The 12,639-nt window shown below is 43.3% G+C and overlaps 1 protein-coding gene across 1 annotated transcript; it reads right to left on the bottom strand.

Annotated features, from left to right (window-relative positions):
• Nucleotides 1–638: 638 nt before the first annotated feature.
• LOC130130959 (zinc finger protein 79-like) lies at nt 639–9,623 on the bottom strand. Its single transcript, XM_056300822.1, has 6 exons — nt 9,596–9,623; nt 9,219–9,383; nt 4,841–5,233; nt 2,004–2,396; nt 1,634–1,751; nt 639–1,387 (listed from the first exon to the last, which is right to left on the bottom strand). The coding sequence occupies exons 1-6, from the start codon at nt 9,621–9,623 to the stop codon at nt 697–699; spliced, it is 1,788 nt and encodes a 595-aa protein (XP_056156797.1). The 3' UTR covers nt 639–696.
• Between the last annotated feature and the right edge of the window lie 3,016 nt (nt 9,624–12,639).

Here is a 12,639-nt window from a genome sequence, read left to right as displayed (position 1 = left end):
ATAGCTTTGGACACACAAAAGCTAATGGCTGCTGGATAACCAACTTAGCTAACATCTCTAGCTTGGTTTACTTAAATTCAGTACAAGTAGACATTCAAATAATGCACAGCAATTACAGAAAGAGGGTAGCCTACATATTATGTCAATCAACTATATTTTCAAGATATCCATGCTTGTGAGAATGGCCACAGGCTGTTTGTAGGCCCCTGCTCCGATCCGCAGAACCCCGTTCATCCCATGAAATGCTTGCCATGTGTTTCAGGAAATGGATTTCACCACACAAAATGCAATTTAGATACAGATGGAGAATTTATTGCCTTTAATTTACTTCAAGAAATAACATTGACTTAATCACAATTTCAGCGGCTAGTCAATTACTGTACTCTCACTCATGTCTCATAAAAGTCTTGTCCAGTACAGAATCTGAAACTGAATAAATTCATGGCAGGCTTCTTTCAATTGACTATAAAATATTCTTTTCCAATAATGTGACTTTCAACATCCATTTTAGAGCTCCAACTTGACCACTAGTTTAGTCCTCTGTACACAAATTTAAATGATCTAATCATGGAGTGTGATTTTTTTTTTTTAACATGAGCCAAGTAATCGAATTTTCTACCCTTTGATATGTCATGTGTTTTGTCTGACAGTTGTTTTCCCGACAACCTACACCACAGGGGTTTCTCTCATGTATTTTTAGGTGTGTCTGCACATGTTTTTTTGACTAAACCGTTTACCACAAACTGAGCAAGTGAACGGTTTCTCTCCTGTATGTGTAATCATGTGTTTCTGCACATTTCCCTTTTGAGAAAAACCTTTACCACACACTGTGCAACTAAAAGGTTTCTCTCCTGTATGTGTTCTCATGTGTATTTGGACACATCCTCTTTGAGAAAACCCCTTACCACAGACTGAACACATGAATGGTTTCTGTCCTGTATGTGTTCTTATGTGTTCTTGCATATTTACATGTAGGGAAAACCCTTTGCCACAGATTGTGCAACTAAGATGTTTCTCTGCTGTGTGTCGTTTCATGTGTAGTTGGATATACCTTCTTTGAGAAAATTTTTTACCACAGACTGAGCAAGTGAACGGCTTGTCTCCTGCATGTGTTCTCATGTGTGTCTGCATATTTCCCTTAAGAGAAAACCCTTTACCACAGACTGAACAAGTGAAAGGTTTCTCTCCTGTATGTATTCTCATGTGTTTCTGAAGAACGCTTTTTTTAGAAAATCCTTTACCACAGACTGAGCACATGAATGGTTTCTCCCCTGTATGTGTTCCCATGTGTTTCTGCATATTTCCATTTATCGAAAACCCTTTACCACAAACTGGGCAAGTGAAAGGTTTCTCTCCTGTATGCGTTGTCATATGTGACCGCATCACTCTTTTTTTAGAAAACCCTTTACCACAGACTGAGCAACTAAATGGCGTCTCTCCTGTATGTGCTCTCATGTGTAGTTGGATATATCTTCTTTGAGAATATTTTTTACCACAGACTGAGCAACTAAATGGCTTCTCTCCTGTATGTGATCTCATGTGTAGTTGGATATGTCCTCTTTGAGAAAATGTTTTACCACAGACTGAGCAACTAAATGGCTTCTCTCCTGTATGTGTTCTCATGTGTGTATGCATATTCCCTTTTACAGAAAACCCTTTACCACAAACTGAACAAGTGAAGGGTTTCTCTCCTGTATGAGTTCTCATGTGTGTGTGCAGCGTTCCTTTTACAGAAAACCCTTTACCACAAACTGAGCAACTAAAGGGTTTCTCTCCTGTATGCGTTCTCATGTGTCTCTGCATTTCTCTTTGAGGAAATGTTTGGCCACATACTGAGCAAATTAAGCGTTTTTCAAATGAAACCTTTTTTCTAATAGATCTCTGTTGACTTTTTTCACTGTTATTTTGTGCATCCAAACTGGTACAAGGTTGTCTAATTTTGTTCCAGTTACCATCACTGTCTTCAGTCTCACTTTCACCATAATCTGAAGGGATGGACTCACCATTACTAGTTGGTTCTAAATCACCATCCTGATCTAGGTTACTGGCTGGTCCTGACAGTCCAAAGTCCTCTCCATCAGGTTCTATTTTCATCTCTTGAGTTGAATTGCTGTCTGGTGGCTCTACCAGTTTGTCCTCCTCAGTTTGGCTTTGATGAAGCTGTGAGGAGTGAGGTTTCTCTTCATCACTTCCACTCTTTACAGGGACAGGAGGGAATGGAAACCTGATATCAGCCTCCTCCTGTTTTTGAAGCTGCTCTCCCTCTTGGCTGATCAACAGTTTCTCCTGTTCCACTTTAATGTGTGGGAGATCTGGCTCCTCCTGGCCCAGACTGGGGCTCCACTCCTGCTTCACAGCGTGAACCTCCTCTTTAGGAACTAAGAGCTGTTGGAAGTCTGGAGGTGAGAGAAAAATATACATTAGTGGTTGCTTTAAATGAAGTTTTGAGCAATAACAATTTTTTTCTGTTGACAGATTTATTATACGGCCTGTTTGAAGCTGAAGGCTAGACCATTTTTTTCATAGGCCTGTAAGACTTGTATTTCTTTTAGACTGAGGGTGTAATCACACTATAAAATTGTCCGATGTCCTGCTCCATACCCGTTATCATGGTCAATAGTTTACAAATTTTTCATTACTCAGATTTTAATCCATGTGGCCTTTGTTAGAAGCCATTGTAAGAATGTTTTCATAACTAAAGAATGTTTAAAATGACAGAATAACTCCTGTTCTTGGCCAATATTGATTTAAGATTTAATTCAGAAGCTTTTTTTTTTCATCAATGGGAAAATGCCATTTGTAAGAAAATGTTGGGCTGTAATCAAGTTCGGTTTCAAAGTTTATTGATGCTGGTGGTCGGGTTTGAATAGAAAGTTGTCGAGCCACGGTCAGGTCCAAAATTTCAGGCCCAATTCAGACTTTAATATTGGCCATTTTTGCATCCATAGGTTATCATGAATTGAACAAGTCCTGATATTTTCCATTCAAATTTTTTCACACTTTTGCCATTTATAGCATCAGTGCTGCCCTGGAAATACATTTTTCAGATACCTTTTCAGGTATCTTTTCCTCTATTTCCTGTATTAAAATATGAAAAAGAGCTTGCTGTTATCAATTGTCTTTTTCAGATCCCCAAACACCTACTTTGGAATGGATTTTGCACATTCAAAAGGGAGATACACATTTGGAAAAGTTATGGAATGGAATAAAATTCGATTACTTGGCTCATGTTAAAATAAATAAATAAAAAAAACGTTCACATGCTACGATTAGATCATTTAAAGTTGTGTCTACTACTACCACTACTTTCGCCTGCTTCCGTTAGGGGTCATCACAGCGGATCATCCGTTTCCATCTCTTCCTGTCCTCTGCATCTTCCTCTGTCACACCAGCCACCTGCATGTCCTCCCTCACCACATCCATAAACCTCCTCTTTGGCCTTCCTCTTCTCCTCTTCCCTGGCAGCTCCATATTCAGCATCCTTCTCCCAATATACCCAGCATCTCTCCTCCACACATGTCCAAACCATCTCAATCTTGCCTCTCTTGCTTTGTGTCTCCAAACCGTCCAACCTGGGCTGTCCCTCTAATATACTCGTTCCTAATCCTGTCCTTCTTCATCACTCCCAGTGAAAATCTTATCATCTTCATCTCTGCCACCTCCAGCTCCACCTCCTGTCTTTTCATCAGTGCCACTGTCTCCAAACCATACAACATAGCTGGTCTCACTACCATCTTGTAAACCTTCCCTTTAACTCTTGCTGGTACCCTTCTGTCACACATCACTCCTGACACTCTTCTCCACCCACTCCACCCTGCCTGCACTCTCTTCTCCACCTCTCTCCTGCACGCCCCGTTACTTTGGACAGTTGACTCCAAGTATTTAAACTCGTATGCCTTCATCACTTCTACTCCTTGCATCCTCACCATTCCACTGTCCTCCCTCTCATTCATGTATATGTATTCCGTCTTGCTCCTGCTGACTTTCATTCCTCTTCTCTCCAGTGCATACCTCCACCTCTCCAGGCTCTCCTCCACCTGCACCCTACTCTCACTACAGATCACAATGTCATCCCCAACATCATAGTCCACCAAGACTCCTGCCTGATCTTGTTCGTCAACCTGTCCATCACCATTGCAAACAAGAAAGGGCTCAGAGCCGATCCTTGATGTAATCCCACCTCCACCTTCAACCCATCTGTCATTCCAACCACACACCCCACCATTGTCACACTTCCCTCATACATATCCTGCACCACTCCTACATACTTCTCTACAACTCCTGACTTCCTCATACAATACCACACCTCCTCTCTCGGCACCCTGTCATAAGCTTTCTCTAAATCTACAAAGACACAATGTACCTCCTTCTGGCCTCCTCTATACTTCTCCATCAACATTCTCAAAGCAAACATCGCATCTGTAGTGCTCTAAATGGTGAGGGTTGCGTCAGGAAGGGCATCCGGCGTAAAATCTTTGCCAAATCAAATATGCGGATCATTTCAGGTTGTGTGTGGGGGACTAAACGGCTTTTCTCTCCTGTATGTATTTTCATGTGTCTCCGTATATCTGTTGTTTGAGAAAACCCTTTACCACAAACTAAGCACATGAACAGTTTCTCTCCTGTATGTTTTCTCATGTTTCTCTGCATTTCTCTGAGAAAACTTTTTGGCACATACCGAGTAACTAAAGGGTTTTTCAAATTAACAGGAAATTAAACTGTTGAATTGTTTCATTGTTATCATTTGCATCTAAACCGGACCAAGGTTCTCTAGTTTTGTTCCAGTCATCATCACTGTCTTCAGTGTTACTTTCACAAAAGTCTGAAGGGATGGACTCACCATCACTAGTTGGTTCGGAATCACCATCCTGATCTAGGTTACTGGCTGGTCCTGACAGTCCAGAGTCCTCTCCATCAGGTTCTGTTTTCATCTGTTCAGTTGAATTGCTGTCTGGTGGCTCTACCTGTTTGTCCTCCTCAGTTTGGCTTTGATGAAGCTGTGAGGAGTGAGGTTTCTCTTCATCACTTTCACTCTTTACAGGGACAGGAGGGAATGGAAACCTGATATCAGCCTCCTCCTGTTTTTGAAGCTGCTCTCCCTCTTGGCTGATCAAGAGTTTCTCCTGTTCCACTTTAATGTGTGGTAGTTCTGGCTCCTCCTGGCCCAGACTGGGGCTCCACTCCTGCTTCACAGAGCGAACCTCCTCCTTAGAAACTAAGAGCTGCTGGAGGTCTGGAGGTGAGAGAAAAAATGCATTACTGGATGCTTTAAATGAAGTTATGAGCAATAACAACTTGAATATTAAGTGATGTATTTCATACTCAATAACAACCAGAATGTATGCTAATCAAGAGGTTGTTTTAAAAGACCCCCCCCCAAACCCCCCCACACTTTTCTGTTCATGCATGCCAAAAAAACAAAAAAACAAAAACAAAACATAAAAAACAAACGGCAGTCTCCTCCTTGAGCTGTTGGATACTAATGGTTTTTTTGTCTGTTGACCTATTTATTTAAAATTATATGGCCTGTTCCAAACCTAAGGCCACACCATTTATTTTATAGGCTTGTAAGACTTGTATTTCTTTTTAGACAGGGTGAAATCACACTTCAAAATTGTCTGATGTTTTCCTCCATACCCATTATCATGGTCAATAGTTTACACATTTTTCATTACTCTGATTTTAATCTATGTGGCCTTTCTTCCAAACCATTTTAAGAATGTTTTCATGACTAAAGAATGTTTAAAATGATAGAATGACTCCTGTTCTTGGCCAATATTGATTCAAGATTTAATTCGGAAGCTTTTTCTTTTTTTCACCAATGGGAAAATGCCATTTGTAAGAAAATGTTGGGCTTTAATCAAGTTCTGTTTCAAAGTTTACTGATGCTGGTAGACGGGTTTGAATAGAATATTGTCGAGCCACAGTCAGGTCCAAAATTTCAGGCCCAATTCAAACTTTAATATTATCCATTTTTGAATCCATAAGTTATCATAAATTGAAAAAGTCCTAATATTTTCCATTCAAATTTTTTCACTTTTCCCATTTATAGCATCAGTGCTGCCCTGGAAATACATTTTTCAGATACCTTTTCAGGTATCTTTTCCTGTATTTCCTGTATTAAAATATGAAAAAGAGCTTGCTGTTATCAATTGTCTTTTTCAGCTCCCCAAATACACATTTTGGAATGGATTTTGCAGATTCAAAAGGCAGATAGACATTTGGGAAAAGTTATGGAAAAAAACGTCACTAATTTTCAATGTCCCAATTTTCAATGTTCTACTGACTTATTTAATCTGTGCCGCTTTGTACCGTTTGACTGGAGGGGGTATGGACCAATTGCCAACCAATGATGGCAAAAACAAACATGCCATGACAAGTCACAGCCATATGCCGATATAACACTTCATTCCATCTGACCTTTACATTTAAACAGTTCATTTGTGTACACAACTGGGTGGAAATCAATGATTTATTGTTTAAACAGTAGATTGCAGCAAACTAGGCAGTACATCATGGTCTTGTGTGTGCTATGGAAAAATACTGCAATATCATACATTTCAAAACTTTTAGAGTACTATATTAGAAAAATCATCATTTGCATCACGGGCTTGGTTGGCCCAGGGGTCTCCTGAAGCAGCAGACAGGTACCGGGAGGCCAAAAGGGCAGCGGCTTCGGTGGTCGCGGAAGCAAAAACTCAGGTGTGGGAGGTGTTTGGCGAGGCTATGGAGGAGGACTTTTGGTTGGCCTCAAGGAAGTTCTGGCAAACCATCCAGCGACTCAGGAAGGGTAAGCAGGGCTTGACTCAGGCTGTGTTCAGCTGGGGAGGGGAACTGCTGACCCGGACAGGGGATGTTGTTGGGCGGTGGAAAGAACACTTTGAGGAGCTCCTGAACCTGGCTAACACATCCTTATTGGAGGAAGTAGAGTCTGAAGACTCGAGGGGAGCCCAACCCATATCCCTGGCAGAGGTCTCTGAGGTAGTTCAGAAGCTCCTCGGTGGTAAAGTGCCGGGTGTGGATGAGATTCGCCCTGAGATGCTGAAGGCTCTTGACATTGTTGGGCCATCTTGCCTGACACGCCTGTTCAGTGTTGCGTGGAGGTCGGGGACAGTACCTGTGGAGTAGCAGACTGGGATGGTGGTTCCCATATTTTAAAAAAGGGGACCGGAGGGTGTGCTCCAATTATCGGGGTATCACACTGCTCAGCCTTCCTGGCAAAGTCTACTCTAGGGTGCTGGAAAGGAGGCGCCGACCAACTGTCGAACCTCGGATCCAGCAGGAACAATGCGGATTCCATCCTGGAACAATGGACCAACTCTTTACCCTTATGGAAGTGCTGAGGGAAGCATGGGAGTTTGACCATTACAACCGTGTACCCCGGGGCACTGCCCCGGGGAGGCTAGTTCCCGTCGATGCAGAGAACGGAAATGGAGTAGAGAACGGTCAACTGAGCATGCGCGAAATGCCTGTACCACGCCTCCAGGCGCTAGGATTCTAGGAAGACCCACCCCCGCTCCGCGTCTGATTAGCTAACTTTAACCCTAACCCCGCCCTAACCCTACCCAAACAACGGAGGCGACGAGTACTTGCGCATGCTCAGTTGACCGTTCTCTGCATCGATGGGGACTAGCCTCTACCGGCCAAATATTCACGAATACCTGATGGACACACCAGGTCTTTATTCCCGGTAGAACCTGGAAACGTGCACGTCTCTGGACCCATACAACCATGTTACTAGCGGTCAGGTCCAGGACACACTATTTCATGATGACAACGTTGAAAACTTTGTAGTTCTGAGGACCGAGGCGCTGCCTAGCCAAAGACTGGGCAAGAATATGGAGCTGTACAAGGTCTGGGTTATGGTGAACAAGAGAAACAACTGTATTCTGACCGCGAACTGCACCTGCATGGCTGGGTATGTAACTTAAGTTAATCTACAAAATACTCTTAGCTTTCCATTGCTAATTAACCTCTTCAGTCACTGTCGTTAATGTAGTAAACAACATGTCACTGCTCATTTGCTGCAGTTATACAGCTGTGCCTGGGGGGGCGTATCTAGCCTGGACACCATATAAACCAACGCGTGTAATACATTAGATTGCTAGGAATGAATCTCTATGCTATTTTCTTGCAGCTCGGGGTCATGCTGCAGGCATGCTGCTGCACGTATGCTCAAAGTTGAGCTGTGGGTCAGATATGGAAAGACCGAGAAGTCTTGTACCTCAGGGACAAACAAGTGGCTCCTCGCATCCAAAAGAGAGGAGAAGCCAGCCAATCTGGCTTCACAGTTAATCTCAATAATAACATTGTTTTACAATAAGTGTGCATCTTGTTAAAAAAAAAAATTACCTCATGTCACTGCTGCTGTACTTGCACATAAACGTATGACTAATAAAAACCATGAACCTTGAAATTTATCTTTGACTCTACATACCGGAAAATGTAGATTATAATTTCATGGATCCTTTATCAAAAAAGGTCTACCTGTGTAAGTGGAATAACAGTTGTCAGAATTTTGAAATTCTTCCATCTACCTATTACTCTTTCAATGTGTATTTTCACGTTAGACAAACGCCTTTATGTTTCACTTCTCGAGCAGAGAGCTGCTTTTTACCTTTGGTAAAATGAGGTATTCTAAGGGTGGCCCCGCATACGGCAAGCTCATCTCTGATGGTGAAACCACGATCTGCTAGTATCTCATCATTTACTTCTAGAAGGTCATAAAATCCAGACTCAGCTGTAAGTTGTTTATCAGAAACACGCCCACCCCAACCTGCGGACAGAAAAGTAATGGCTCCTGCAGGTGACATGCCAACCAAATAGTTAACTGTGTTGTGGCTCTTATAATTCGAATATGTTTGGGTTCTGGAGGTTAGATTCATGGGTCTGTTAATGAAAATTTTTAGCTTTAAAACATTTTGGCATTTCTTTAATATTGCATGCTTGCTTGGCCACTTGATGAAAGGTTTCAAAACCTGAGACATAACAAGGAGCCGACTTCTCATAATTTTAGAGATGTCACATTCGGTAACATTAAATCTGAATGCAATATCCTTGTTGCTGAGCCCTAATCGGAGTTTCATCAGGATAGCCAATAGATAGTCCTCCAGGGTCAGAGAGCCACGCACAACCTCTACACTGTCTTTAACTGTTTGGAGCAACCACTCAAAAATGACGCTGGTCAGACCTGTGAAAAACAACCTGTGCTGCTTTGCATTTGGTAGAGCTAAAGGAAAACTGTGTGTTCCTGAGTGTTGCTTTTTGTTGTTCATTCTCGGCTTTGAGTTTGTTGATGTCCACACGCAGGTTGTCACACTCAGTAGAGAGTTGGCTGTACTTCTGTTTGAGGTCGTCATGGAGAGCCTTCGGGACCGTGGCTTCTGAAAAGGAGATTAGATATTAAGATAAATAGAAATGTCAGTCCTACTTTTCATATCTGGGAAACGGCTATACTCTGGGTGATCATTCCGACTGTGCCAAACAGAATCATGGCCAAATACTTTTTCACAACAAATATATACACAGGACAACCTGATTAATCCTGGTAGTGACTGTCCTACTGTACAATAGTTAAGATGTTAGAGGTTCTTACCAGTGCAAAGACCAGCACCAGGCTGCATTCCGCAATCATTTGGGGAGAGGGAAGCATGTGTGGATTCCGATGCAGCCTCATCAATAACTTCTGTGGACTGATGTCCATTGTCTGGCCGTCTGGTCTGTGGGGGGGGTTTCATCCCTTCTTTTTTTTTCTCTCATATCTAATACACACAGAAGAGAGCAAGCAGTTAGTACAAAACAGTTAATTTACTCAATTGACCACAGCTTTATCACATCCTCAATTCAAGTCAGTTGAAATCACATAGCACGCCTCAAATGGCTTCATGAGATAATATAGACATAACAGAAACTATCTGGCCTAACAGATAATCCTGACAAAAATATAGCTACATTAAATTACTCACCATTTCCTCTCTGCACTTCGAGTCATGCTATGTCAAGTCATGCTGGGTGAGCACAGTGAACAACAAATCACAAGGAAGTGACCATGTTTACCTCTCATGTTTTGCATCGCCTTTGTTGGACTGGGTTGAGTAGGAGAAGACAGACGGGACAAAGTCAGGACTGTCGAAGTCCTCAGATGCCTCTCCTGTACAAGTAAAGTGTATTCCAGTGACGTACAGTAACATTAACACACCAGAACAGGTCATTGGCCTACCATTACTACGTTAACAGTTACTAGCAACACAACTTTAGCAAAATTGAACCAAGGTACGCTAGCTTCTAAGCTAGTTCAACTCAAACTTGAACATAATTACTCTGTTGCTTGCAAACATAGTTAGTTATATATGCATAAGACTCAATATTACATTATTTAATGTTTGTTGTTCTAAGTTAAAACAAGCGATGTAACGTTATGGCTGATTAGCCTGTTAGCTGAGGCCTAACATTAACTTACCTGTTATGAAGTGATCACTGCAAATGCTGACATTTTTAATTAGTTCCTCACTCCAATCGCTTCTTCTGATTGCTTGCAACCAAAGACGTCTCTGGTTAGCCTTATGAGGGGTGCGAGTTGACGGAATTCAGTAAAACTTGAGCGTTTTGTTTTGTTTGTCAAAACGATTCTGGCAACCAACTGCACAACACGCCATGATGATTCCAGCCGCTTCCTTGCTGCAGCCGACATGCGCAGTAGAACCTGCGTGACGTTAGAGTGACGTAGATTGATAATTTCCCTATGAGTTGGGCAATACTCTAAGGAAGATGCAACAAAGTGGCGATGAGGATCTTATTCGACATCCGTGTTTCTCCGCTCGTTTTGAAGATTCTGAGCCAGGCTGTTGCTGTGAAAACTGGAAGCTAGCAGGTTAGCAAGTTAACTTCACTGTCAGAGACTGCAGTGTCAGCAGAGGTAAGATACTTGTAAAAAAACAGCTAACGAGGTGAAAATGGCAGGGAGGATTGGGAGCATTGGCCCCTTTGATGAAACTACTGAGCAGTGGAGCTCCTACACAGAAGGTTTTTCAGTACTTTGTTCAAGTAAATGGGATTGCAGATGGGAAATTCATACCGAGCCTCTCTTCTCTGCTGCGACTGCTTCACCAGCTGCTGTGCCATGGCAAGGCATGGAAATGGACTGAACAGTGTGAGGCTGCCTTTGTGCAAACAAAAAAGGCGCTGCTTGAGTCTGACACACTGACACACTTCGCGCCCACATTGCCCTTACAACTCGCATGTGATGCTTCCCGTTACAGAGTAGGGGCAGTCATTTCTCACATCATGCCCAATGGTGAAGAGCGGCCAGTCGCGTTTGCTTCAAGCACACTCAACCAAGCCGAATGCAACTATGCGCAAATTGAACAAGAAGCGCTGGGAATTGTGTTTGGGGTCAGAAAATTTCACCAATATCTCTTTGGGAGGAAATTTGTCCTTCTGACAGACCACCGTCCCCTGACAACAAATTTCAGGACCCATACTGGTATTCCTTCCTTGGCAGCCAGTCGGATGCAAAGATGGCCCTTGTTGTTGTCTGCCCATGACTACGACATCAAATACCACAAGTCGGAGCTGCATGCAAATGCCGACAGCCTCACTAGGCTGCCCCTGCCGGTTGACCATGGTGAGCCACAGCAGGCTGGCATTTTCTACTTTAGGCAAGTGGAGGAGGCTCCTATCACTTCTAGTCAAGTGAAACGACACCCGAAACAACCCTGTGCTCTCCAAACTGATGGATGTTGTGATCAGCGGAAGGAGAGGGAACCTTCCAGAGCTAAAACCATACCTAGCAAGAAGGAATGAGCTCTCTGTGCAGGCAGGATGTCTCCCAGCGGGATGCAGAGTGATTATTCCACCCACGCTGCGAAAAAGGCTACTACAGCAGCTACATGCAGGCCACAGCAGAATGGTCTGCATGAAAGAACTCGCCAGGGGCTACTTCTGGTGGCCTGGACTGGATGGGCAAATAGAAGAGACTGCGAGAACATGTCCATCTTGTCAGCGGGTGCACGGCATGCCACAGCCAGCCCTTCTCCACCCGTGGGAATGGCAAGAGGCACCCTGGCAGCACGTCCACATTGATTTTGCTGGCCTGTTCGAGGACAGGATGTTTCTGGTGGCAGCTGATGCTCACAGCAAGTGGCCGGAAGCGGCCATGAGATCGACAACAGCTGAGAAAAGAATCGAGAAACTTGTTCAGTCGGTTTGGCTTCCCAGAACAGCTGGTGAGCGATATTCGAGCGATTCCTTGAGGTAAATGGAGTGCAACACATCCGCTCTGCTCCCTATCACCCATCTACTAATGGATTAGCAGAGAGATTTGTTCAGAGCATGAAACATGCTTTGAAGGCTTCTCAGGGCCAAGGCTCTCTCCGCCAGAGGCTGAGCAGCCTCCTGCTGTCTTACAGAAATGTACCCCATGCAACCACAAGAGCTGCCCCTGCGGTACTGCTCATGAAGAGACAGCTCCGCACCAACCTCAACCTCCTAAAATCACCAATGACCAAAGAGACTGTTCACCTGAAACAACAAACTCAGGTTCAACAACGCCAACATAAAGCAAAAGAAAGGATTTTCTTCCCAAGTGACAGTGTACTGGCACGCAACTATAACACCGGACCAAAATGGGTGCCAGCCACT

Source organism: Lampris incognitus, chromosome 20, assembly GCF_029633865.1.
Source record: "Lampris incognitus isolate fLamInc1 chromosome 20, fLamInc1.hap2, whole genome shotgun sequence".
In the NCBI taxonomy this organism is placed as follows: domain Eukaryota; kingdom Metazoa; phylum Chordata; class Actinopteri; order Lampriformes; family Lampridae; genus Lampris; species Lampris incognitus.
Note: the sequence above shows the minus strand (reverse complement) of the source record. Positions and strands in the feature narration are given on the sequence as shown.

Excerpts from the sequence above, each read along its gene's own strand:
- LOC130130959 (XM_056300822.1), bottom strand. The coding sequence starts at position 9,623 with ATGCAGCCTGGTGCTGGTCTTTGCACTG. Across the intron at positions 5,234-9,218 it reads TTCCTTTAGCTCTACCAAAT|ACCTCCAGCAGCTCTTAGTT; the intron begins GCAAAGCAGCAC and ends TCTCACCTCCAG. Across the intron at positions 1,388-1,633 it reads TTTTCTGTAAAAGGGAATAT|AGTGATGCGGTCACATATGA; the intron begins GCATACACACAT and ends TTCTAAAAAAAG.